General features: G+C 52.3%; 1 protein-coding gene across 1 annotated transcript in view; it reads left to right on the forward strand.

Annotated features, from left to right (window-relative positions):
• Nucleotides 1–21,180, forward strand: part of VSTM2L (V-set and transmembrane domain containing 2 like) — a 36,214-nt gene extending 15,034 nt beyond the window's left edge. The window contains exons 2-4 of the mRNA XM_067708100.1: nt 8,890–9,059; nt 10,627–10,677; nt 19,804–21,180. Coding sequence (XP_067564201.1) covers nt 8,890–9,059; nt 10,627–10,677; nt 19,804–20,079 — 497 coding nt within the window. The 3' untranslated portion in view covers nt 20,080–21,180. The remainder of the gene's footprint in view (nt 1–8,889; nt 9,060–10,626; nt 10,678–19,803) is intronic.
• Nucleotides 21,181–27,972: the final 6,792 nt, after the last annotated feature.

A 27,972-nucleotide genomic window follows, 5' to 3' on the forward strand; every position in this document is an offset into this window, starting at 1 on the left:
ACACCCTTTTGGCCCCTTCACCCTGCTGAGCTGGGTACAGAGCAGCCTTTCTGGAAATGGCCCTCAGTGAGTCACACTTTTTATTTTTTGAATTTAATTTAATTTTTAAAATAAATCTATTTATTTTATTTTTGGCTGCGTTGGGTCTTCGTTGCTGCGTGCGGGCTTTCTCTTGTTGCGGTGAGCAGGGGCTACTCTTCGTTGAAGGCTTCTCATTGCGGTGGCTTCTCTTGTTGTGGAGCACGGGCTCTAGGCGTGTGGGCTCAGCAGTTGTGGCTCACGGGCTCTAGAGCACAGGCTCAGTAGTTGTGGTGCAGGGCTTAGTTGCTCCACGGCATGTGGTATCTTCCCGGACCAGGGCTCGAATCCATCTCCCCTGCATTGGCAGGCGGATTCTTAACCACTGTGCCACCAGGGAAGCCCTATTGATACATTCTTATGTTCATACTATCTTCTAAATTGAGTGTGGACCTAACTGAACAGCCATCTCAGTTTGGACTAGCTGTGTTTCAACTCTCCACAGCCACATGGGGCTCAGGGCCACAATATTGGACAGCGCAGATTTAGTGGAAAGTTGCCTTGTGGCACAGACCCCTGAAAACACACCGCTGCAGGGCTGGGAAGCCGCGGGAGGTGTTTTTTAAAAAGTTGTGGTTAAGATACGCATAATGTAAATTTCACCATTTTAACTATTTTTCAGCGTACGGTTCAGTGGCATCAAATATAATCAGGTTGCTGTGCTGCCATCACCACTGTCCACATCTGGGAATGTTTCGTCATCCCGAAGTGTAACTCTGTACCCATTAAACAATGACTCCCCCATCCACCCTCTTCCAGCCCAAACGTTCTGCTTTCTGTCTCTGTGAGTCTGACTACTTTAGGAACCTCATGGAATCATACAGTATTTATCCTTTTGTGCCTGGATTATTTCACTTAGCCTGATGTCCTCAGGGTCCATGCATGTTGGAGCACGTGTCAGAATCTCCTTGCTTTTTTTAAGACTGAATAATATTCCACTGTGTGGAGGGGCCATTTTGCTTATCCATTCATCATTGGAGGTTTCGAGTAAGCAGTGACTCAATATGTCCTGGCAAGAGATGGGGCCTGAGATAGGGATGACCAAGGGGCCCTTGGGGCAGCACTGGTTCTCTCTGCTCTGCCCCCTTTGTCTCTCTCTAGCTCCAGTTCTGCCTTGGTTCCCCTGACTAGGGCATGCCCCTACCACCAGTCCCCAAGGGGAATCCTGCTGTCGCTCTGGCAAAGACTTATGGGTGGGCTAGGGTCCAGTCCCTGCAGGCTTCCTGGACCAGAGGGTCTGGGATGGGGAACCTGAGCTCAGAGATGGAGGGAGGTGGGGCCTGAGCTGGGGTCACCTTGGTTGAAAAGCCCCTCAGGACCTGTGTGAATCCCCCTGGCTTGGCGGGGGGACAGCTGTTGGGAGCAAATGAGGAAGGAGAGAAGGTACAGGACTGATGGATGAGGTCTCGTGGTCCAGGTGTGAGTGAAATACAGATGTCGCACCCACCGTATAATCTGATGAGGCTACAAAGGAGCATCTTTAAAAATCTTCCTGGTGATGGTAGAATTTTGAGCTAGAAGGTGAGAGAAGGGAGTGCTATTTGGTGAGCACCTACTATGTGCTGGGCGTGAGGCATATGTTGCCTTGTATAACCCTCTCCCTGTCCTCTCATTCTCCCCTTTTTTCAGCTAAAGAAACTGAGGTTCAGAGAGGTAAAGGGGCTTATCCAGCTCACACAGCTAGGGGCTAGAGGAAACAGGGTTCGAATCCAGACCTGAGGCCAAGCCCTAGGTGTGTGTGCTGAACCAGGGCCTGAAAGGTTAGGAAGAAGGTTAGGGTCCTGCTCTTGAAGGGCGGGTGAGATCTTCCAGGTCATCCCCTGCCTTTCCCAGAAGCCAAACTCAGTGACTCAGGCCAGGGTCACGAGCTGTTTCCTGCAGATGACGCCCTGTTAACCAGTCCTGGGGTTAATTAATACAATTAAAAGCAGAAAGGAAGGAGATGTTGCATTCAATGAAGTCCCTTTCTCATTCTCCTGTAGAATCCTAATTTGTGGACAGTGGTTTTAATTGTCTTCCCAGCGAGCCTAGCCCTGCTCGGGCCCTGGGGCTGGAGAGCACAACTGCATCCTTTTCAAAAATCTATAATTAGGGCTTCCCTGGTGGTGCAGTGGTTGAGAGTCCGCCTGCCAATGCAGGGGACGCGGGTTCGTGCCCCGGTCCGGGAAGATCCCACATGCCGCAGAGCGGCTGGGCCCGTGAGCCATGGCCTCTGAGCCTGCACGTCCGGAGGCTGTGCTCCGCAACGGGAGAGGCCACAACAGTGAGAGGCCCGCATACCGCAAAAAAAAAAAAAAATCTATAATTATACCAGCCTCCCTAGGCACGGGCTGCGAGGAGTTAACTGAACAGGGAGGGGGTGCTCAGGGGTGGGAGGATGTCGGAGAGGAGAGAGGATTTTAATGTCCCGAACTCAGCAGGGATGCTGACGTGGAGATGGGGTGGCGTAGGGAGTTGGGGATGGGGGATGGGGTTGTCTGAATGGTGGAGGGAAGGAGGTTGGGGAGACTGGGAAGAGGGGCTATAGGAGCATGGTCTAGAAGTTACGAGCTCCCACTCCTCAGTCCTCTAGATCTGGGTTCATATGTAACCACTTACTCACCCTGTGATCTTGGGCAAGTCACTTAACCTCTGTGAGCCTCAGCTTCCCCATCTGAAAAATGGGGATGGTAATGATCACACCTACCCCATAGCATCCTGGTGGGGGCATGAGAAAATATGTGTAAAGAGCTTGGCAGAGGGCCTGGCAAGTACTCCATATTTCTCAGAGGTCATCATCATCCTCCTCATCAAAATTAATGTGGATCAGGCTTCCCTGGTGGCGCAATGGTTGAGAGTCCGCCTGCCGATGCAGGGGACGCGGGTTCGTGCCCCGGTCCGGGAAGATCCCACATGCCGCGGAGCGGCTGGGCCCGTGAGCTATGGCCGCTGAGCCTGCGCGTCCGGAGCCTGTGCTCCGCAACGGGAGAGGCCACAACAGTGAGAGGCCCGCATACCGCAAAAAAAAAAAAAAAAAAAAATTAATGTGGATCACCTTCCAGTGTCGGGTGCTGATGCCACGTCCTCGTCACAGAGTTAGGAGAGGGAGCAAGAACCTCTTGCCGATTAGGGCTGCCCACTTTCAGTGGATGCAGGAGAAACTGAGTTCCCCATCTCTGGAGGTGTGCAAGTGGGAGACAGACGTGTGGAGCCTGGTGACTAAACTCAACCTGATAATTCAGAACAAATTCTGATGGGAGCTGATGGACCCCTGGGTCTTGGTCATGCCTGCTGGTCAGACCCAGGTTCAAATTCCAGCTGTGTGTGTGTCTTGGGCAAATGATGTCACCTTTCTGAGCCTCATTTTCCTCATCTGTCTAATGGGAATGAGTGGATTAGAGACTGTTAGAGACGATGTCTGCGCCATGCTAGGCGTGCAGTAGGTGCTCCGTAAATGGTGGACGACGGTGATGATGATTTGTGGCTGCACCGCGCGGCACGCAGGATCTTAGTTCCCCGACCAGGGGTTGAACCCATGCCCTCTGCGGTGGAAGCTGAGTCTTAACCACTGGACCACCAGGGAAGTCCCTATTATTATCATTTTTAAACAAGGCTCCCTGGGTTTCCCTCCTTTCCTCCTTGGTTCACACCATCCCTTTTATCCTCCTTGGCTTGTCAGTATCCACGCCTCCTTCGGGGCCTGGCTGAATGACCAGGCCACCTCCTCCTCCCTCCAGAGTCCCTTTCTCCCCCAAGTAGGAGGGACCCCTCCCCTTCCAATGCCCAAACCATGGCTCTTAGGACATACATCACTTTCTCCCTCAGGCCGTCTGAGCTGGTGGGGGTCTCAGACCGTGATGTACAATCCCCATTGTATACAGGAGCAATCTGAGGCTCAGAGAGGGGGAGAAATTCTCCCAAGGTCACACAGCAAGTCTGTTGGCAGAAACAGGCTCAGTCCCTCCTCCCCAGCTCAGTCCTGTGCTCCTGGCAGTTATCTGCACACAGCTTCTCCCTGGGGGGAAGGGGCTTCCTTGGGGTGGAGCCCAGACAAACCTTCGTGTTGCTGCCTCTGGAACGAGAAGACTCAGATACGCCATCAAATGTCTAGAGCCTCGGTTTCCCCACTTGTCCTGAGGATGCACTGCCCCCATCACCACTGAGGTTGGAGTCAATGGGGGTGCCTCCCCCAACCCATTCCACCAAGTGCCTCCAGGCAGGGTCTGAGGGGATCAGAGCCCACGGTGGCGAGGAAGAGCTGGTGGCTACACCTGCAGACAGCTCTCCTGGCTCCCAGGAGTTCTTGGAGCTGGTTCTCCCTCCATTCTCCCAGCCAGTGCCCCTCCCCACTCCAGCTCAGGACCATCTGACCCACCTGGGGTTGGGGGGAGCAACACCCCCTCTGGAAAGCCTCCCTTGATTGCCTCAGCCTGGGTGAAATGCCTCCTCTGTACCCACCCAGACCTTTACGCTCAGAATAAAACAGACTCCCCACCCTGTCCCAGAGGAAGGGTCCTCTCCAGGACCTTCCAAGGCAGGGTTGGCCATTTGGGACTGTTCCTTTTTAAGAAAGGGCCCTACCACCAAAAAGAGTTAGAATTCTCTGGGAGTAGCATGGCCTTGGGAGTCAAACAGTCCTGGATTCAAATCCAAGCTCTGCCGCATGGCCTTGGAAGGGTTACCACCCTATGCTGGGCCTGGGCCGCCTCCTCTGAGCAATTGGGACATGTGAGGGAGAGGGGAGCTGAGGCTGGCACAGCGTCACCACCTGCCAGGACACCCGCCATACGTGGCAACCGAGCAGTGGGAATGTGGCTAGTCTAAATTGAGATGTGTTGTAATCATGTGAAACACATGCTGGATATCCAAGACTTCGCACAAAAAAGAATGTAAAATATCTCATTAATAATTTTATACCTGTTGAAGTAATTTTTTGATATCTTGGGTTAAATAAAATAAATGATTAAAATTAATTTCATCTGTTTAAAAAAATTGTCACTTTTTAAAATACGGCTACAGAAAATTTAAAATGCCGTATGTGTGTTGCCTGCGTGGCTTGCAGTTGGTGTCTGTTGGACAGTGCCCTCTAGAGGACAGTTATTGGGATCCGGGTTGGGGGATAAGGGCTGTGAGTTGGGGGTGAGAGGGCCTGAAGCCTGCCCTTGCTGACCCCTGGCTGCTGAGTAGCCCCAGGCCAGATACTGCCCGCTCTGAACCTCATTTTCTGCATCAGTAAGAAGAGCTGGTGGGCCAGGGTCAGGGTTTTTCAGTCAACTGGGGGAGCTTATGGGCAGGGGGAGTCTGAGTGAGGGTGGATGGAGGCTGGCCCTTCCCCGGGTCACCCTCATGGAAACCCCACCCAAGGACAGCCCATCTGTGCCCTTCCTTCCACCCATGAGACCCAGATGTACCATTTCCCATCCTCCTGTCGGACAGATGTGCTTCCTCCACTCAGCCATCTCTGGGAGGAGAAGGGCCGTGGCTGAGTCACGCAGGCCCAGCCTCCAGGGCTGGCTTCGCCCTTCCTAGCTCTGTGATCCTGGGATGAGCAAACCCCCCCACCCCCCAGTAGCTCTGGACCCCCTTTCTCCATTTGCAGGAGGGAGAAGTGTGGGTACTTTCTGATTCCCATGGCTCAGGCAGTGGCACCTGGAGAGGGTCACAGCTGTGTCCCTCCCACTGTCTCTTGGCCAGCAGGGTCACACTGCCGGTTACCTTGGATCCAACTAGGGGGCCTCACCACTCTCCTCCTTCCTCTGTTTGCAAAGGGTACCGGGTGGGCAGGGGCCCGGATCAAAGCCGAATCTGGCTGTCCCAGAACCGGGGGCCAATGGCTCGCTCTGATCACCTCCCAGCCCTCCTGGTGGCTCGGTCCTCAGCGGCCCCCTTCAGTCCTGCTTGAGTTGGCAAGTCAGCATCAGAGCAGGCATGGAGGGCTGAGCCTGGCCTGGGACCCTCGGACAGGGCCCCTCCTGCCTGTGGACGCTGCTCCACCAATGACAAGCCAGGTCTGCTCATTTGTTTATTCAAAAAGTATTTATTGAGCACCTACTATGTGCCAAGCTGGGGATATATCAGTAGACAAGACAGGCACCGCCTCTGCCTCCTGGAAGGGAAAGCAGACCATAAACATAAATATTAGCTATGCTGTCCGATACAGTAGCCGTTACCTACAAGTGGCCATTTACATTTAAATTTAAATGAATTTAAATGGAGTAAAACTTAAAATTCAGTTCCTCATTCACGCTGGTCGTATTTCAGATGCTCAATAGATACATGTGGCTGGTGGCTACTGTATTAGCTCAGATATAGAACATTTTCCTTGTCACAGAACGTTCTAGTGGACAGCACTATTAGTATGTGGGAAGGGAAGAGGGATTTGAAGCACTGGGTTGGGGCAAAGGATGCAGTTTGTTTGTTTTTTTAATACAAATTCAATTTTGCAATTTTCTTTTCAGTTAAAATTTTTTTATTTATTTGTTTATTTTGGCCGTGCGGCTTGTGGGATCTTATTTCCCCGACCAGGGATAGAACCCAGGCCCTGGCAGTGAATGCGCCTGAGTCCTAACCACTGGACTGCCAGGGAATTCCCAGGGATGCAGTTTTAAGTGAGGTGGTCAGGGTAGGCCTTGCTGAGGAGGTGACATTTGAGCAGAGTCCTGAAGCAGGGGAAGGAGGGAGCCATGTGAGAATCTGGGGGAAGAGCCTTCTAGGCAGAGGGAACAGCACGCGCAAAGGCCCTGAGGTAGGATCTCAGCTGGAACGTTGGAGAAGCAGCAAGGAGGCCATCGTGTCAGGAATGGAATGAGCAAGTGGAAAAGTAGCTTGAGGACAGAAGAGACAGGGATTGATTTGTGTTTTGCCAAATTACCTCTGGCTGCTGTGTTGAAAATAAATTGTCGGGGAGTGGGCAGGGAGGTCAGTGAGGAGGCTCCCCTACTGTTACGGGTGAGAGGTGGTGACGGCTGGCCCAGCATGGGGCAGTCAGAGTGGGCAGAAGGGACCAGATTCAGGAGATGTTCTGGAGGCAGAACCCATGGGATTCCCCAGAGATTGAAAGGGGGTGTAAGAGGAAGAACGAGGGAGGCAAGGGCAACTCTACAGTTTGGGGCCTGGGCACCTGGAAGGCAGAGGCGGGTGGGCGGGTACCTTCCTCAGGAGCCTGCTGCCCAGCTCTCAGCTGACCGCACACCTCGCCTGGCTTGTGTTCAGTAACTCCAACAACACCCATTCTTATTAAATGGGCCTTGTTATGCAACAGCGGCCAGTCCCTCCCGAACCTCAGAGGATGTGGGCAGCCTGAATGCATGACCCTGGAGGTCAGGGATGTCACAGACTTTCTCTTAGCCCAGAGACTCGTTGCTGGAGTCAGGCTCCACTTGGAAACCCTCTGTGCCGAGCAGAAAAAGCAACTTATCAATCCCGAACCTCCCAAAGCCCTCGGGATCATGGGGAGGGGGTGGAGGGAGGTGGCCCCAGAGCAGCACCCCCGCCCCCAGTCAGACTCTGTCCTCCTCCTGCCCTGAGCTGAGCGGTGCCTTGAGGGACCACCGGGGCTGCAAGGTGGGCTTGTCTGCCCGCTGGGTCGGGGTGTCTGGCGGGCTGCAGCAGCAAGGTGGGCATGGGATCGGGGCACTGATGGATGCAGCATTCCCTGGGTGACCTGCCTGTTGCCAGGTGTCTTTCCAGGGTGAGAAAATCTCTCCTGAGAAGAGGAAAGGATTCTAATTACATCTCAGGACAGTATTTGTTTGGAGAGACGAGTGTCAGAACACATGGTGGGGAGCGGTGCCGGGCTGCACTGAGCGGGGATTTGTTTTCTCTTACCTGCCAGCCTGGTGGGCATGGCAGTGGGTGGGGCTCCTGCTGGGTCCCAGGAACCACCTGCTCTGGGATTTGGTGGGCGAGCTGGACCCTGCTGGAGGGATGGGGGGCACATGTGTCTCCCACCGCCTCCTGGGGCTCTTGAGAGGATGGAGGATGTATCACACCTACGAGGTGCCAGGAGATGTGCAGCCACAGGAGAGCTGGTCCCTGTTCTCATGCAGCTTGCACAGGCAGTGGACCGATGCAAGACCGTGACCATTCCCCAGGCAGGTGGGAGGTGGGGGGTTGAGGGGAACCTACCCACGTGGTCAGGGAAGGCCTCTCTGAGGGGACCAAGTTTCAGCTGAGCTTTGAGTGACTTGCTGGACGAAGAGGGACCAGGGGAAGAACATTCCAGGCATTGGGAACAGCGAGGGCAAAAGTGAGGTGAGAAAGTGAGGCATGTTCACAGGACAGAATGGAGACCAGGGGGAGGTGGGCAGGGCTTGCCCCCCAACCTGGTGCAGAGGGGACCCAAGGAAGGGTTCCGAGGGGGCCGGGGGGGTAGGTCTGATTTGGTTTTGCAAAGACGGTGCTGAACGCTGTGCCCTGGGGTGGGGAATGATCCAGGATGGGGGCAACTGGAGAAATCAGGGAAGAACTGATGAAAACAGCAGCTTCCTCCCTGGCCTCCTTGCTCACACCTTCCAACCAAGCCCTCCTCGGATCCATCGCTCCCTTCTCGAGAATCTGGTGCCCGCGGGCTCCGGGATCAAGGCCCAGCTGTGTGGGGCCTTCGGGGCCCCGGGCCTACGCCTTCATCCCCAGGTCTGGCCAGCTGCCGCCGCACAGGCCTCTGCGCAGCCTCGCGGAGCTCGTCTAGGTGCCCCACCTGCAGCCAGGCCACACCCGCCCGCAGGCGCGGTCGCTCCCTCTCTCTCAGCTCCAGCCCCCGCACCAGCCCCGGGCCGCCGGCCCCGCTGTTTCCTGAGCCCCGGCCACCCCTCCCCCGGTTTCTCCGCACAGCCCTGTTCACAGAGACGCCCCACGACATGACGGCGCGGACGGGCGAGGACGTGGAGATGGCCTGCTCCTTCCGCGGGAGCGGCTCGCCCTCCTACTCGCTGGAGATCCAGTGGTGGTACGTGCGGAGCCACAGGGACTGGACGGACAAGCAGGGATGGGCCTCGAACCAGGTACCGCCCCTGGGGAGACTTCCGAGTGGGGCTGGGAGAGCCCTGGCCCACCCACCCCCGGGGAGGAGTGTGTCTCTGCCCCTCATCTCCTCGGAGGGGCGTGGGCCCCGGCTATGTTCGTCCTCTGAAGCCCCCAGCTGTCTCCTTCCCTTTTTCCCGGAACGGAGGCCTGTTTGTGGGGAGGGGCAGGGGGCGGAGCCAGGCTGAGCACTTGGGGTGGGCCCAGTAAGAAGGGCCTTCCAAGGAGTAGAGTCCCTCCCTTCGTGTACAGGTGGGGAAGGCCAGAGGGACAGAAGCTGTCACACACACGTGTACATGCATGCCTTTCCACATACGTGCAGGCACACGAGGCCGCCCAGTCACGGCACACACATTCACCTCTGCACTCGTACACGCTCCCACGCACACACTGTGCCAGCCTGCGGCGGGGAGCGGGGGAGGGGGTGGCGGAGCGCAGACGCTATTGGTGTCCCCGCCCACGTGCCGGGTAAGCACCGTCCCCTGCCACCAGCCCCGCTGCCAACACTGCTGAGGGTTTTCTCTGGACGACAGAGCCTGCTGGCCAGCAAGGCAGGCTGGAGGAGCGCCCCATCAATGACTGACGGGAGTTGGAGGGTAAATACCCCAGCTCCCTTGCTCCTCCGTTGGGATAACTGAAGAGCATCCTGCTCCCTTTCCCCCAGGTGCCCAGTGGGGTAACTGGCTTGATGACATACCCATTATTGACTTCCTTCCCTCTTTTGTCTCACTCACTCATTCCTCTCCTGATGTTTCCTAGGATCACCTACCAAATAAACCACTTGCACCTGAATCTTTGTCTTAGGGTCTGCTTCTGGGGGAACAAACTAAGACACTCTCATTCTTACGCTTGTGTATATGTAAATATTATGCAAACACATATGTGTCTGCCCACCTGTTCACTTATGAACACTTACATGACGCACCTTCATATGCACATACGGGCATGCTCACACATTCTTGCATGTTTCATGAAATGGCCTCTAACATATTCACAAATATATATTAAACTCATCTAGCTCCTGGAGGTGTCAACCCCCCAGCACACAGGCTCAGAGGACTCCAGTGGTCAGAGAAAGCCCTTAGGCAAAGAGTTGCAGGCTTTGTAGTTGGATGTCTCTGGGGTCAGCTTGCCAGGGGATAGTATGTGGGCAGGGCTCCGACAGTGTCTGCTGCAAACACTCCTGAAAACACAACACATTCACAGATAAAGAGATGCAAGTGTACAGACAGACACTCCTACAGACACACCAAGCCCGAATAACATTTTTGCCTGTTCACACGTACCCTCCCTGTGTATCTCTAAATACCGTATATATCAGAATGTGTAGCACATGCACAGTCAGTTTTATAGGCACCTCCTTTATCTTCCTTTGCTCTGACTCACCTCCATGCCCTGAGTGGACATAGAGCTGAAGGACCCCAACCTCTAGACCCGTAGTCCCCAGAGCATCACTTGCGGTTACGAGAATCTTAGCCATTGCTCGTATCCCCACCCCGTGATCCTAACACATTGTCTCTGTTTTCTCCACCCTCCCGCTCCCAACAGCTAAAAGCATCTCAGCAGGAAGACGCAGGGAAGGACGAGACCAAAATAAGTGTGAGTTTTGGTAATGACTTCTCACAAGGGCTCTAATGGAGGACACAGCTGTAATTTAAAAAAAAAAAAAAATCCAGTTCAGCAGGGAACTTGGGCAAGAAGATGGAGGAGAAGGAAAAAAGAAGGGGGAAAAATTGGCCTGGCTCTGTTTTTTAAAAGCCAGAGGTTTTTCAAGTTCATTGAATGACAGGCACAAACCAATGACAGGGGGTGAGAAGACGCATTCTCTCCTGTTGGGGCCAAGGCTTTGTGCCTCCCTGATGCTTCGTGTCTGTCTCAGCAGCATTTTTTATTTGGGGAACCAACAGGGTATAATGAGACTGAACCGGCTTTTTTTGGCCCATCACGAATGACTGCTGTGGCATCTCATGGTCACTTGGGTCATCTGGCTCCAGACGTGAGGCAGGACGGGGGGACTACAGCTGAAGGATTTCAAGACTGGCCGGGCCTTCTAATGCATTGACTCATTTTATCGTTGCTCCATCTCTATGGGGAAGGGCAAGCTTTCACCCATTTTACAGGTGAGGCAACTGAGGCTTAGAGGGGTCAAAGCCTTGCTGGAGGTCGTGACTTGGCTGAGCTGCCTCCAGCTTTTTGTCTTCAGGCTACACTGGAGCCCAGTGAGGTGGGGCACCCAGGGGACTCAGGGATTGACAGTTTTTGTAGAGGAGGGCACCCAAAGCAGGGCCTGGAAGAGGCAGGCAGGATCGAGAAAAGAGACTGTGTGGAGGGGACCGGCCTGGTGACACATGTGGCCATGGGACCAGGTTGGGTTTGTGCACGGGGCATGTGGTCAGCCTGGCAGGAGGTAAGAAGTCCACTGGACACAGAAGGTGCAGGTGCCTGCCGGGGTATGAATGTGCGTGTGTGGGAGTGACCTCCAAAATCACTCTGTTCTGTTGCTCCTTCTGAAGTCCTTCAAGGACCTGCGGGGGAGCTCGGGACCCCAAGGCCAGTTAGATGCAGAGGAGCTCCCTGAGCGGAAGTCACAGTGTAAAGAGTGGGCATCGGGAGGCATGAGGTGCTGTGCCAGGCACTGGAGGTGGCAGAACGGAGGCAGGGAGGCCAGGAGGGAGGCTCCCACAGAAGCTCAAGCAGGAGGTAGGCAGATGACAGGCAAGGGCCTTCAAAGCATCATTTGTGCAGTCTGCCTGGGGCCTTTCTGAGTTGCGATCTGGAAATTTGAGCCATTTCCAGCTCAGGACAGCTGCTGGTCCACCCTCTCTAAATCCCTAGCCCTCACCCTAACCCTGTCTCTCTGCCAAGGGCACACCCACACGTAATACCCCATTTCTTGCCCAAACGCCCATCAGTTAAGCCCAGGAAGGTAGAAATCTGTGTGTGTATTAATATACCCCGTTCATGGCAACTCTCTCGCCGATGATTTTGTTTGGGGTTTAAGGAGCGTCTCAGGCACAGGAGAGAATAATCTAATTGACTTAGAGGATTAGAATTCAGGCTGTTGGGCCCCACGTGAGGGGAATGCGAAGGTGCTAACTAGTTAAATAAAATAAATGTGCTCAGCATGACTGTGCAGTCCCCCCCACCCCATCCTAGCCCCGGCGATTCTTGCACCAGCGGGGGCTCTGGGGCTCTGGGGCTCTGGCTAGGAAACTCACAGACAAGCACAGACCCAGTTCCTTGTGCAGACAGCGTCTTGCACGTGACCGTTCTTAAATACACAGACGCGCAGTTAGTGGACACCTGTAAGCAGAGGCACACCCCGGTTTCCTGCAGCTTAGGAGAAGGCTCAGACTTTTCTCTGCGGGCTTTGAGGTTCTGTGCAACTTGCTCTGCTCACCCTCTGGGCTTTCTCACCTCGCTTGACCCGGCTCACACTGCCCCCTTCCACCCGCTGCCTTCCAGCCTCCCATTCCTTCCTCTGGGCCTTTGCACAGGCCAGTCCCTCTGCCTAGAAAACTGTTCCTCTCTCTTCCTTCAGAGCTCAGCTCAGCAAGCCTCCCTGGACCCTGGAACTCAGCCGGCATCCCTCCCTTCTCCCTGCTGGCTGCATTTCTGTCTGCACTTATCCATGCCTGTGAGCATTTGTCTCAGGCCTGTCTTCCCCGGAGACAGTGGGGCTGGGACTGTGCTTGCCTGATTGACTGGTACATTTCCAGAGCCTGGCACAGCGCCTGGCAGGTAGTTAGTGCTCAATAAATATTTATCAGGTGACTGTCACACGTACCCACACACCCCCAGGCCAGTGGCAGTGTAAAGCCAGACACAGATTTTTTTTTTTTTTTTTTTTTTTTTGCGGTACGCGGGCCTCTCACTGTTGCGGTCTCTCCCGTTGCGGAGCACAGGCTCCGGACGCGCAGGCTCAGCGGCCATGGCTCACGGACCCAGCCGCTCCGCGGCATGTGGGATCTTCCCGGACCGGGGCACGAACCCGCGTCCCCTGCATCGGCAGGCGGACTCTCAACCACTGCGCCACCAGGGAAGCCCCCAGACACAGATCTTGATAAACGGACATGCCAACACTATGTGCGTCATGCCTGTGCATGGATGTGTACAGGGGACGTGCAGCCATGAAGGGGCTTGTGTGAAACTATGGGACCTGGGGACCGCAGGCCCTGTATCTGCAGGAGCTAGATGAACCAGGCAGGAATTCCGGCCCCATAGCCCCATGTCACCTAAAAATCCCGAGTTCCATGGAATAATCTCCCAATTTTTAACTGTTGGGACCTAATTTGATTTTTGAAAAACTGTGAAAACCAAACGGCTCAGTCTCCCCGCTGGTAGCGTCAGCACCTGGGGGGCCTCAGGTTCGGAGGAGGAAGTACAGTGAGTTTCTGGGAGTTTGGTGTGGGCAGGGCTCCATGATGGGCTCTGTAACCCATTGGGGCCGCCATGGTGGCCCTGGGCAGGTTGAGATACGGCAGTGCTAAGTGCGGGGGTGCGACAGTGAGGACACAGTGGAGCCAGCCCTGAATGTCACAGGACCTGAGTCCTGGTCCAGCTCTGCCAGTCCCCTGGGCCTCTCTTTCCCCCCTTCACAGCTGTCTAATGAATATATGAAAACACTCTGGCAACTGTGAAATTCCTCCGGATTTGGCCATGTGAATGACGGTGGGTAGTAGAGTGGAAACTTAATATGAGTATTCGAATCACGTGACTCCTATTCCTAGCATGTGTGGAGCAGGGAAAGGAGGCCCAGCTTCTCTACAGGAAATGGGAGGGAATGAAAAGAGCTCAGAGAGATCATTTATATGGGAGGACAGGCATCTGTGATGATGATGATGATAATAATAGTAATGATAAAGCAGCTGACATTTATTGAGTGCCCGCCATATGTCAGGAACCATGATGAGTACTTTACATGAATTATCTCATTTAACTTGGGGCCTGGGAAAGGACCCCCTGGCCTTAAAAGTGTCTCCCTTGGGAGCTTGTGTATGCTGAGGATTCTACCATCAGGGCCTTATTCCTGTGGCTCAGGTAAATTTTGCTATGTCCATTTTCAAGTTCTGGAAGCTTTTCTTTTGACCTAACTGAAGTTCTGTCTTTTGGAATTTAGGTTAATTTCCCCTTAACCAGTTTTGCAAGTTGAGATGGCCCCCGACTTCCTAATTGTAAAATAAGGTGAAATTCTCCACACACCTTTCTTCCCAGGGGGCTTCCCTGCCTTCATTACTGTTAGTTCCTCCTTTAGTCTAACCAAAGTCATTTGTGCTGTAGATTCAGTTCATGTAACCTGTTTCAGTCCAAAATAGCCGTGGGCAGCCTGGGTCTCCATGTACGTGTAGCCTCGTGCTCCAGCCCACTTATCCTAAGCCCCGCCTCCTCTCCAGCTAAGCCCCAAAAGCCAGGTACATCCAAAGTGGCCTCAGGAAGCATACTGCAGCCCCCTGTCCCCAAATCTCCATAAATGGTTAAAAGGCAGCTTCATTGGTCAGATCAATCAAGTGGCCCTATAGGTCAAGCCCCTGTTTACCCCGCTTGGCTGCCCCACAGGTATGATACATATATGGATACCGCATCTTTTCTGGTGTGGGGGATGGGGGCTGGGACCACTGGAGCAGCACATGAGGTCTGCATCCTTCACTAAGGATTAACAGGCCAAGTGGCAGGTCATGGTGTATTATGACTTTATTTTCTGCAGTAGACGTTTCTGTATTTTCTTGAAATTCCTGCCGTGATCCACAATATACAAAGGGCATGGAACTCTGAAGTCTGAAAGGGAGGCAAGATTCATGTGGAGTCAAAAATCACTCCATCCATCTTGGAAATCCCTTGAGACATCCATAGAGCAGCCGGCCTGTGGCTGGGACTGAAAAGCTTCCTCTGTGAAGGCCATGGTCACACACTCCCAGTCCCTGCTCTCACGGTACTCCCAGTCAGTGTGGGGGATGGATGTTAATCCAATAATCCCTCATGATAAAAAGTAAAATTACAACTACGACCATCAAAATGAGAAGGAGCGCAGCCAGTAACAGAGGACCTGACCTAGTCTGGTGGGTCTGGAGGGCTTCCTGGAGGAGGTGGAGTGAGGTGAAGTGAGCACTGAAGTGTAGAGAGGTTGACTAGAAGTAGGGGGAACTTCTCTGGGTGTGTGTGTTGGAGGAACTGCAGGAGGCTGTTGTGGCTGAGGGGAAGGTGGGGATGAGACCCCAAAGGTCCCCCCAGCAGCCACTGCTGGGAGCCATCAAAGGAAGCGTTCTCAGTTGGGGGCGTTTTGGGAAGATCTGTCTGGCTGTCACGGGAGGACGGATTGGAAGGAGCCAGAGTGGCTTTGGGGAGACCCTGGAGGAGGCTGCGATGTCCTGGCCAGTGCCTGGGGATCTGGATTCTGGAGAGCAGGGGAGGGGGCCCAGTGATGTTTAGAGGGAAGGTCAGTGGGATTCAGAGATGGATTGTGCCCGAGTGTGAAAGGAACTGTGGGGATGACGACTTGGGAAGGTCTAGCTGGAATGGGTGAAGGCTTCTGGGGCCCAGATTTGGGGAGACTCTGGGTTGGGTTCTGGACATGCCAAGGGGCTGGCGGCTGGGTGTTGCTGATGGAGGCACGGGAGTGGCGGAGCTCAGGGCAAGCCCTGGCCTGGGGCAGGGACCCTCTGACCCCTCTTGCCCACCCAGCACCTTCCCAGGGCCACCACGTCACTCCTAGGCTGAGGCCACGTGGAGCAAAGGTCTGGCACCGTGGTCGCAAATTAGCATCACCCTTCCTGGCTCGGCTCGGGAGAAAGGTCCCAGCCCGCCCACCTGATGGCCTGTGGGCTCCTGCCGTGTCCAGAAGGGCCTGGGCCGTGGGCAAGCAGGGAGGAGGCTCAGCTTGGTCCTGGTGTGGACTGGCCTTGCCTCTTTCAGCATAATTAGGTGCTTAACTGCACTGCTAAGGCCTGTCGATGCCTGTGCCGAGGTGATTATGACTTACAGCCAGGCTGCCGCCTGGGGGTCTCTTCCCCTCATAGCCTCTCCGGCTGTGTTGGAGGCCTGGGCCGCAGGATTTTTCTGCCCAGTCTGTGAATGTTGAAATCCAACAGGCTGCTCCACCACCCACAACAAGCCTGGGTAGGATGATGGGCCCCCTCCCACAGAAGATGCTTCTGAGGCAGGACTGGGCTCCCCCAAGACATGGAGGGCTGGGGGCCTATGGAATGACGGGGGAGGGGGTAGAAAGACCTGTGGTTTACTGGTTCCGGGAGGCTCCCCAGAGATGTGGTTAAGGCCTGGTCTCTGTCACCAGCTGGGTGGCCTTGGGCAAATCACTTCACCTCTCCGAGCCTCCGTTTTCTGACCCATACAGTGGGTATCCCAGCAGTGCCTACATCATGGGGTTATTATGAGGTTTAAATAAGGTATAGACTATTTAGCGCATCATTTCACAGGGATCAAGCGCTCCATAAACACTAGCTACCAGCAATACCGTGACTGTTGTTACTGTTTTTATTACTTGCCTTCTCCGGATGGTGCTTAAAGGCGCAGACCCCTGGGGCTGGGAGGGAGCAGCCTCTGATGTGTGTCCTCTCCCTTCGTCCTGTTGGAAACCAGCTCCCCGGGGTGCTCGGTTGTGGGTGTGAGGTCTGGGTTTTCCGTTAGACCTGGAGCCCGCGCGGATGTCGCTGAGGTCTGGCTGATTCACAGCTGTATCCCCAGCGCCCAGCTCGGCGTGGGCGCTCGCTAATCGTCAGCTGGATGGATGGATGGATGGATCTAGCCCAAGAAAACCGAGGCCAGGGTGCTGGTGACTTGTCAGGGTCAGAATCAGCCTCCCAGCACTGTCTGCTGTGCTCCCTGTCTCCCTCCTCCTCCCTGAGCGGGGAGGCCACACAGGGGCGACAGGGCAGGAGGGAGCTGGTGCCCAGGCCTTGGCCTCTGGGCCGGGGCTGGGCGGAGAAGGGGGCTGGGCTCGGTGCTCCCTCCCTAGCGCTGCTCCCAGCCTTCACATTATTACTCCATTAGCGCCTTGTAGGGTTGACAAATGAAGGATAATTAATATCCGTGAGGGAAACAGATGTTGAGGTAATTCACTCCCCGCTGCAGCAGCATCTCCTACCTCTCCTGAGGGCTTGGCAGGGCCGCAGGACCTCTCCGTGCCCTTGGCCAGAGGTGATGGAATCAGCAGGGCTGATGGCCTCCAGCTGGGCCCAGCCCCGGTACCCGGAGAGGAGGGGTCCCCTGCCCAGGCGGGCAGCTGGAAGAGTCTCCCGCTGCTTGCTCTGGTGGAAAGGTGGGAAGTTCTGCCTCTGTCCCACCTCCTGCTTCCTGCTGTGCCGTAAGCCCATGCTTTCCTGCCTCGTGGGGGGATGACGACCAGCCAGGAAGGCTCAGAATAAGGGAGGACGGGCCAGGCTCCTTGTGGCTGCCCACTGCTCTCTTCCCTTCTGGAGCCTGGGAAACCCCCCTTGGCCCTGCCAGCTCTGCGTGACCCTCTGTGGGCCTCCGTCATGCCTTTGGAGGGTTAGAGTGCATGGACTCAGGCCTGGGGTCAGTTCCCGGCTCTTAGTTCCCTGACTCAGTGCCCATGGGAAAGTCGCTTCTTTCAGAGCCGTAGCTTCACTGTCTGTAAAGTGGGTAGGATCATATATACATGACCTAAAATCAAAAAGCATAATATCTGGGTACCACTTCATTTGGAGAAAGGAGCTAGAGTGAGACCATTCATTTAACAAATGTTTTTATCGTTATTATTTGCAGGGTACCAGCCTCTGCGATGGTCACTAAGATGAACAAAATAGGTATCATCCCTGCCCTCGTGGAGTTTATAGTTTAGCCAGAGAGACAAACAAAAATCAAGTAAACAAACTGGTTCTCAAATTGTGATGACTGCTAGGAAAGAAATAGACCGGGAGATGTGATTGAAGGCTTTTTGGAGGAGGTGATGTTGGAGAATGAATGGGAGTCATGGAGACAGCACCCAGGCAGAGAGACCAGAAGGCTGTGAGGCCAGAAGGAGCTTGGCATCTGGGAGGAAGGGGCCAGGGAAGCCGGAGCAGATTAGTGGGGTGATTAGAAGTCACGTGCGTGAGTGCCCGGCCGCACATGAATGCACTCCCTCAGAGACCGTCCTCTTCCTCATCCTGGCCTCCTCACTGCAAGGGTGATTGGCAGGGGTGCCCTCCTGCAGAATTTGGGGTGTGGCAAGAATAGGCAGGCTGGTTGTCTGTCCCCATTGCCCACCCCCCAAGGGGAGAGGGACCAGATGGCCTCAGCACTGGGGCCACAGGTCTGAATCCCACTCAGCTCCATCCTGGCCCTGGCGAGCCTGCAGTGCCAACTGGTGGTGGAATCATCGGGCAGGGGGCCCGTGGCTGGTGATTGGGGACTTTTCTCCCCTGTTCTGTGTAGGTGGGGCAGGGGCTACAGGAGGTGGGGCAAGGCTCATTTTGGTTGTAAGAAATAAGGGGACAAGGAAGGATGGAAGCCCCCTCCCATTACCACCCCCCCCCCACTCTATGGGCCCAGCTGTTCTCTTTTTTTTTTCCAGCTTTTTATTTTGAATTGCAGACTCATAGAAAGTTGCAAAAAGAGATCACAGAGTCCCCTGTCTCCTTCACCCAGCTTCCCCAATGATTTATCTTATATGACTGTCCTTTTCTTTCTTAATTGAAACTGCCTTTTCTTTCTTAATTGAAAAAAAACTCACAGTAGCTTTATGTTTGTGGCAGATTTATTCCTAAGAGCTGTAATCTGAAAACTACCCAAATGTCCAGCAACAGGTGACTGGACAAACAGATTGTGGTATATTCATATGATGGAATACTACACTGCAGTAAAAAAGAACACACTGAGCCGTGCAACATGAAGGAATCTCACTGATACTATGTTGTGTGAAAGGAGCCACACACGGAGGAGTTCAAGAACAGGGAAAACTAATCTATGCTGATAGAAATCAGACTAGTGGGTAACCCCTTGGGGGTGAGTATTGACAAGGAGGGGCCACAAGGGTGCGCTCCAGAGGGCTGTAAGTGTCCCATGCCCTGCTCTGGATGGTGGTCACACTGGTGTACACGTGAGTAAAATTTCATTAATCTGTGTGTACCTTACTCTATATAAATTATATTTTAATTTTAAGTAAAAATTTTAAAACCATATCAAATAAATAAACATGCAAAAAGCCAAAGTACAAAGACAGATGTCACTCTCTTGCTCCCCCCCCAACTGGACAGTTGTTAGCATCCTGATATACTTGTGATCAGCATTTATTTATTTGTTTTTGTTTGAGAAACAAAGCTAAGAATTCACTTTGCAGTCTACCCCAGGTCCTCGGCCCTTCCCTGGGCTCCACTCCAGAGACAGCCATGGTGGTGAGGCCACTGTGTTCCCTCCCATCTGTTTTCAAACTTGCACACACACAAGTCATCAAAACCAGTGTAGAGTATTTTCCCGTGTTTCTTTCCAGAAATGGCATCACACCGTATGTAGGAGTTTTGCAATGAGATCTTTTCACTTCCTGCATGTCCCTGAGCTCTAACACGCCTAGTTCTAGCTCATTCTTTTTCACTGCTGTGCAACAGTCCACTGAATGAACTGACTACTGCCTATTTATCTGATCTGTTGATGGCCATTGAAGTTGCTTCTACTCTTTTGCTGTTAACTCCGCGTGCCCTCATGGGAGTGTCTGGGGCCCCACCCACGGAGTGGGCTCCTGTGGCCAGGTCACCGTCTCTCTGTCGCCCCCAGGTGGTCAAGGTGGTGGGCAGCAACATCTCCCACAAGCTGCGCCTGTCGCGGGTGAAGCCCACGGACGAAGGCACCTACGAGTGCCGTGTCATCGACTTCAGTGACGGCAAGGCCCGGCACCACAAGGTCAAGGCCTACCTGCGGGTGCAGCCGGGAGAGAACTCCGTCCTGCACCTGCCCAAGGCCCCGCCCGCAGCGCCCGCCCCGCCGCCGCCCCCCAAGCCCGGCAAGGAGCTGCGGAAGCGCTCGGTGGATGAGGAGGCCTGCAGCCTCTAGACTGATGCCCAGCCCGCCGCCGGCCCGCCCTGCGCCCCTACGGCTGTACCGAGTGCATGAGGAGCCGCTGGACCGCTGGGGACGGGACTGCCCAGGTCCAGCTGCCTCCCCATCCCGAGACCGCCCGTGGCCCCCACGTCGGCCCTCCTCCCACCACCCCTTGGCTCAGCATGTAAGGCCCGCCCAACCCTTCCCCTTCAGACCCTCCCCGTGACCTGGCTCAGAGACGGTGGCCCGGGCACCGAGGGGACAACCGCCCCGGAACGCTGGGGTGGGGCACCAGGCCGGGGCCGGGCTGCCCCCTTGTGTCACCAGCTTCAGTAGAGTCCAGTGTTTCGCTTTGCTTGCTTGTCCCCCATCCTGTCCCAAGCTGGGGCCTCCCAGCCTCACTCCCCCTCCTTCCAACCATCCCCTGCTTGGACCTGGAGGTGTGGACAGTGACCCCTCCCCAAATTCGGACTTGAATCTTCTGAGCAGAACTGGGGCCTCTCCTCTGGCAAAGAACTGGGAGGAGAGCCCCCAGGAGAGCTGTGGCCAGTTGCCAGGGTGGCTCACAGGGGCCCTGGGAGGAGAGGGAGACCCCACTGCCTCCAGGTGGGTCCTTCATGTTCAGCCTCCTTATACTAAGAAACAGCTCCCTGCCCGCCCCAGGGCAGGAATCTGCCCCTTCACATGGCAAGTCGGAAGGAGGGCCTTTCCTTTCTGACCCCACGGCCCCATGCAGAGTTCTGCACCAGCAGGACCCCTTCGAGGGGCTTCGAGGCTCTCCAGGAGCCCCCTCTGCCAGCTCCTAGTGTCCCAGCCGCCTCCCAGGACCCATGCCGAATCCACCCAAGGGCCTGGGGCTGTTGGGAGCCGAGGGCCCCCCAGTACCAATCCCCTCACAATTCCTGATCGGGGGCACCCACCCCCTGGTGATTTGTAAATATTTCTATTGGGCCCAACACCCCTTCAGAACTGGCTCAAACCTCTGGCCGCACCTCAGCGATGGAGTCGGGGGACGTGGGAGAGGCTTTGCCTAGGGGTGTGTGGGTTACCCTGTACACATGATCCAGTCCGTGACTACCGGCCAACCTGAATAAAGCGGTTTAAAAAAGCCTCTGGGCAGTGTCTTTCTGGGGCATTTGTATCTGGGAGCAGCACCACCAGAGAGGGGCAGGTGGGAAGGGCTTGGCCAGCCCACACCCCCGCCTCACTCAGCATCTTCTCGCTCCTGCTCTCTGCCCCCCAAGCACAGAAGAAGCACTGGAGGGGGCACAAGAAGTCAAAGGAAAACCAGCCTTTGTCCAGGGCCAATCCAATTACCAGGCACTTGAATTATTCTCAGATTTTGAGATAACTACACATACAGAAGAGAGCATAAAATATGTGTACACTGTTCTGTGAATAAATAAATTATAAAGCAAGTAGGGGTGAGCTACCAGCTTATCAAGCAGCACCCCATAACTGAACCCTCTGCCCAGCCCATGCCTTCCAGATCACCCCCCTCCCCCTTAGAGGTCACCACCACCCTGATGTTTAAGTTCATCCCATTCTCAATGTTCTTTTTACACGTTTACTACCTATATGTATATCATCTTACTATAGTTGAGTTTTGTCTACATTTTTTGAGCTTTATATGCGTGGACTCATACCATATCTAGTCCTTAACGCACTGCTGTATTGTGAGATTCATCCATGTTTCATGTGTCTGTAATTTGTCCATTTTTATTACTGCATGACTATCTACAACTTACCAACTTATTTATCCATTATACTGTTGACAAAAGTTTGTGGTCCTATCTGGGTGCACGAGAATTAACAGCACTGCCCCGGGCATGTGAGCATGAGGGTAGACTGGCTGGGTTGGAGGTTTAGGCACTGCACTTTAGGGGTCTCGTTTTCTCCTCAGGTATCACCATCCCCACACTACAGTTGAAGAAATGGGCTCAGAGAGGTTGAGTGGCTCACCCAAGGTCACAAGGTCACAGCTATCGAACCCTGCTCTGCCAAGCTGAGCTCCTGCTCCCACTATGCCCTGGGCTCTGGACTCCCCCTGGCTCATCCCAGCCTAGAGTCCCACCCGCCGTGTGAGGGCATGTCAGTTAAGCCTTGGTAGCCACTGTGGCTAGCTGGTGCCTCCTTTGTGCATCTACAGAAATCACGAGCATCACCCACACTGAGCCTGGGGCATCTGCCTGCCCCTGAGCTCCCCTGCCAGCCAGACTGAGCGAGCCTCCCTCAAGGGCAGGGACCGGGAACTGTGGAAATGATGACTGACATTGGCTGAGCACTAAGTGTGTCCCAGGCACTGTGCTGACCGCCACAGCAGCCCCAAAGGGAGGCATGTATCCTGTTTTGAGATGAAGAAACTGAAGTTCAGAGAAGAGTGGGTTGAAGGCTGGCTGGCTGGCTGGATGAGGACATGGATAAACCAGGCTATGAAGCAGGCAGGGCTCTGGACCGGTTGCAGAATCCTTGGGCTGGATGGTCTATGACCTGTGGTCCTTTCAGGCCAGCAGCCAGTCTTTATTCCATGAACATGGTCCCTTCTAGAAATGCCCAAGTGCAAGGCAGACCCTGAAAACCCCAGGTCCCTCTGGGAAGGTCTGGAGGGTACAGGCTCATGCTAGAGTGATAATAATACTTACAGGTCTTGAGCACCTCCTATGAACTAGTGAAAGACTTTCCACAGGAAATCCTGAGGCTCCACAGGATCTCATTTCACCCTCCCAAGGGCTTGTGTCTCATCTCTGGTCCCCTCCCCCTTTAGAGGGGTCCCCACCTCCTTGGAGGGATTTTTCTTGCTCTATTAGGAATGCAGCTCAGGGGAAAGAACAGTGTCTGGGTTAGAATCCTGCCTCTGCCCACCCTTGTTTCAGGACCCGGGGCAAAGCTCTTCATCTCTCTGAGCCTTAGTTTCCTTTTCTGTAAAATGGGAATGCTCCCAGGGAAATGCAAATCAAAATCATAAAGAAATACTACTTTGCACACACTGAGATGGCAAGAATCAAAAAGACAGAGAATAACAAGTGTTGGCAAAGATGTGGAGAAATTGGAACCCTCATACACTGCTGGTAGGATTATAAAATGATGCAGCCTCTTGGGAAAACAGTCTGGCAGTTTCTCAGAATGTTAAACATAGAGTTACCATATGACCCAGCAATTCCGCTCCTAGGTATATACCCAAGAGAACTGAAAACATATGTCCACACAAAAACTTGTACATGAATACTCACTCATAGCAGTGTTATTCATAAATAACATCCCCAAAGTGGAAACAACCCAAATATTCATCAACTGATGAGTGGATGAATAAAATGTGGTGTGTCCAGACAATGGAATATTATTTGGCAATAAAAAAAATGAAGTACTGATAACATGCTATACTGTGGATTATTCTAAGGGATAATCAAAACGTTATTCTAAGTGAAAGAAGCCAGATGCAAAAGGTTATGTATTGTAGGATTCCATTTATATGAAATGTCTAGAAGAGAAAAAAATCTATAGAAACAGAAAGCTCAGGATTTCCCTGGTGGCACAGTGGTTAAGAATCTGCCTGCCAATGCAGGGGACACGGGTTCGAGCCCTGGTCCGGGAAGATCCCATATGCCGTGGAGCAACGAAGTCCTTGAGCCACAACTACTGAGCCCGCGTGCCACAACTACTGAAGCCTGCATGCCTAGAGCCTGTGCTCCGCAACAAGGGAAGCCACTGCAATGAGAAGACCGTGCACCACAACGAAGAGTAGCAGCTAAAAATAAATAAATTTTTTTAAAAAGACCCCTCCTCCTTTAAAAAAAAAGAAAGCAGACTGGTGGTTGCCAGGGCTGGGGGAAAGGAAAATGGGAAGTGACTACTAGCGGGTATGTGGTTCTTTTTGGGGTGATGGAAATGTTCTAAAATTGATTGGGGATGTTCTAAAATTGATTTACACTACCTGTAAATAAACAAAAAATCAATGAAATGTTAATATAGTACATTTTACATGGGTGAATTGAATGGGATGTGAATCATATCTCAGTAAAGCTGTTGCGGGAAATGGGACCCTCTTAACGACAGCCCAGTGCCCACGTGCCCACAGCAGGCACATGGGAGGCACTTGGAAAATTCTGGCCGCTATTAATATTGCTGTGATTTTTATGTGGAAGCCAAAGCCAAGGTGTGCTGACCTCAGAGCAGAGCTGGAGGTGGCAGCCTGGGGGGTGGGGCCAGGGGGCAGCAGAGAAACAGGAGACCTGGGAGAGGGAAGTTCTTAAAGGGGGTCCCCAGGCCCTGCCCTGAAAGCTCAGAAAACCCCCCTCACACCCCCAGGTTAGTTGTCCCCCAGTATAAGAATAACCCAGGGGAGGTGTTTTTCTAAATTCAGATGTGCAGGCCTCCTCTTGGCCTTCATACCCACACGCAACCACATCTACAGCTAGTGCCCCTGGCAGTTCTCATGCTTCTGAGTGACTCCAGCCCCCCAGCTCCCTTGGTCTTCAAGGCCCTGAATTCTGACCCAAACCCTACCCACGCTGCCTGCCCAGCTGCCCTCAGGTGTGGACCCTCACAGGGCTCCCCTTTCAACTCTACCCCAGAACCTCCCTTTCCATCCCCTGCTGGGTGAGAATGGGGGAAACTGACAGCAAGGATCAGGCCTCTGCCCCCTCATTCTTTTTTAATTAATATTTATTTATTTATTTGGCTGCACCGGGTCTCGCGCGGGATCTTCGTTGTGACATGTGGGATCTTTAGTTGCGGCATGTGGGATCTAGTTCCCTGACCAGGGACTGAACCCAGGGCCCCTGCACTGGGAGCATGGAGTCTTAACCACTGGACCACAAGGGAAGTCCCATCTGTCCCACCCCCTATCCTTGATCCTTCATCCTAGGATTCAGAATGTGAGGCAGGGACGTCCCATTTCAGAAGGTGAGAGAGGGTCAAGTAAGTTTCAACCCAGGGGCTGGACCCTCCCAGCACAGGGCAGGACTGACTGTGCTCCGAGTTGCTAGTAAGCGCTAGCTTATGATTAGCTAACCAGAAGGGCAGGGACCGTGCAGCATCATCCCAGCAGTTCAGTAAGAAGCCAGCTTGGGGCAGGGGATAACGGAGGCCTGGTCCAGGGAGAGGGGGAAGGAACTCAGGAGCCCCATCAGGATCCCTGGAAATGGGTGAGGCCCGCTGCCCTCGTGGGGCCCACACATCACCTAATCCTGGGGCCATCTGAGTCATGGCAGCTTGTGAGCAGCCCAGGTTTGGGGCTCTATCCCCAAAGATTCTGACGCAGTAATTCTAAAGTGGAGCCCAGGAATCTATATGTCCAACTGGATTCTGATGGAGGTGGCCAGTGCAGTATAGTTGGAGAAATATTGTACTATATGATTCTTTAAAGAAAAAGACACAGATAACTTAAAAAAAAATACTTTTTTATAAAAGTGGGTGTTTGTTTCACTTAACCACACGCCACATATAGATCTATCTCATTTTTGCTGCTAACTGGAGAGCATTTCAGCAGAGGATGCACCACAATTACCCTCCCCACTTGCCTCCTGATGGACATCTAAGTTATTTCTAATGATTTGCTATTACAGGTAATGATTATCTGAGTATGGCTCTATGAACAGCGTGGCACTCTTGGGGTATTTCAGAGTGTGTGGGAAATCCTTAAACATGGAATTGCTAGCACCAGATATTCTATCAAATTGCTCTCCTCAAGCAACCTTGACTATCTTAAAAAAAATTTTTTTTCGAATAAGTTAATGTTAAAAGTTCAAAAGAGAATTACATTCTGTTCCCACCCATCCACCATTTCCCAGTTCTTCCAGGAGGCAATTACCATTAGGAAGTTCTTAACTCTCCTTCCCGTTATAGTGTGTGTGTGTGTGTGTGTGTGTGTGTGTGTGTGTGTTTGTATGTGTTTAAATACGAGATGATAGTGTGATATACACAGTTCTGCATCTTGCTTTTTCCACCTAACAATCTACCTTGGCGATGGTTCCACATGTTTATTGGCTGCAGAATAGCCCATTATATGGATGAACCATGATTTATGTAGCCAGTCCCCTAGTGATGAACACTGAGGTTGTTTTCAATCTTGTGCTATCATAAACAATGTTTATTGTGAATTTCCTAGAGTATAAATCTGTGCGTACATGTGCAAATATGTCTGTAGGATAAATATTTAGAAGTTAGAATTGCTGAGTCAAAGAGTTTGTGCATTTTTAATTTTGGTAAATATTGCGAAATTGATCTCCACAGAAGTTGGACCAACTTACACTCCTGCAAGCTGTGTTTGTGAGAGAGCAACCTGTTTCCTGATTCCCCCACTCTCATGTTTTGATCCTGGTCAAACTGTTGGCTAAAATGGGATCTCATGGTGGTTTCAATTTGCACTTTTCTTATGAGTGAAAGTGAGCATCGTTTTGCTTATTTAAGAACTATTTGGGGACTTCCCTGGTGGCGCAGTGGTCAAGCATCCGTCTGCCAATGCAGGGGACACGGGTTTGAACCCTGATCCGGGAAGATCCCACATGCCACGGAGCAACTAAGCTCGTGCACCACAACTACTGAGCCTGTGCTCTAGAGCCTGCGAGCCACAACTACTGAAGCCTGCACACCACAACTACTGAAGCCCGTGTGCCTAGAGCCCGAGCTCCACAAGAGAAGCCACCACAGTGAGAAACCCGTGCACTGCAAAATGAAGAGTAGCCCCCGCTCGCTGCAACTAGAGAAAGCCCACATGCAGCAACAAAGACCCAACGCAGCCTAAATAAATAAACAAAACAAGAAAAAGAACTATTTGTACTCCCTTTTCTGTGAACTGACAGCTCATAATCTTTGCCCATTTTTCTATTGGTTTGCTGGTTGTCATCTTATTGATTTATAGGAGCTCTTTGTGAGATGAATTGAAATATTTTTCTCAGTCTTTTGTTTGTCATTTGGCTTTGTTTTTGGTGTTTATTTTTTTCTCCCAGGTAAATTTAAAAAAATTGTTAAGTACTTTATATCTATTAATCTCTTATTTTATCATTTCCGTATTATGTTTCATTTCTATAAATGTAAATTTTACTCTTCAGGGATTTAAATTGCTTCTAAGTATGAGATAAGGTTCCCATTTTATTTTTTTCTAGATAGCTATTTCTTATCTCAACACTATTTTTCCTCCACTGATTTGAAATGTCATCATTATCATATTGCAAACTCCCACATATATATGGACCACTTCTCAACTTTCTTTTCTACCCCCCTCCCCAATTCATGGGTCAGTACTATACTGTTTCAATTGTTATGGCTTTGTAACATATTTTAGCATATTCTAAGGCTGTTTTCTACTTCCCTTTCTGTTTAATTTTTGTTTCTAGAACTTGCCTGGATTCTTCTTTGCTTTTCCATGTGAACTTTAGAATCAACTCCTCTAGTTAAAAAGAATTTGATTGTTATTGTAGTTGGGATCAGTAAAACTCATAAATTAACATAGCCAGAACTTGCATTTTATGACAATGCCTTCCTATCGTATCTCAACACTCCCCTCCCTGGTAATGCCCTCTCATTTTGTCTGAGACTTATTTTGTGTGCTTCTAAAAAGAGTACTTAAAAAATAACGGATTTTTGAATGAACAGAAGGATTATATATGGACTAATATGTGTAATACATGTGAAATACAAAAGATGTTATTTGGAGAATCTAGGTGGTGGGTATATGGGTGTTCTCCGTATAATTATTTAAACTTTTATGTATGTTTTAAAATTTTTATAACAAGATGTTGAGGGAGAAGAGAGCATTTAGATGTTTCCTTCCTATAGACTTTGCATTTAAAAAAATTAATTCCGAAACACTTGTGTTGCTGCTATTGTGATGTAATCTTTTCTTCTGCATGTCTTCTAACTAGATGCAGCTGGCATAAACATGAGTGCTATTAGTTACTGTATTTT

The sequence above is a fragment of the Pseudorca crassidens genome, chromosome 15 (assembly GCF_039906515.1).
Source record: "Pseudorca crassidens isolate mPseCra1 chromosome 15, mPseCra1.hap1, whole genome shotgun sequence".
Classification (NCBI taxonomy): domain Eukaryota; kingdom Metazoa; phylum Chordata; class Mammalia; order Artiodactyla; family Delphinidae; genus Pseudorca; species Pseudorca crassidens.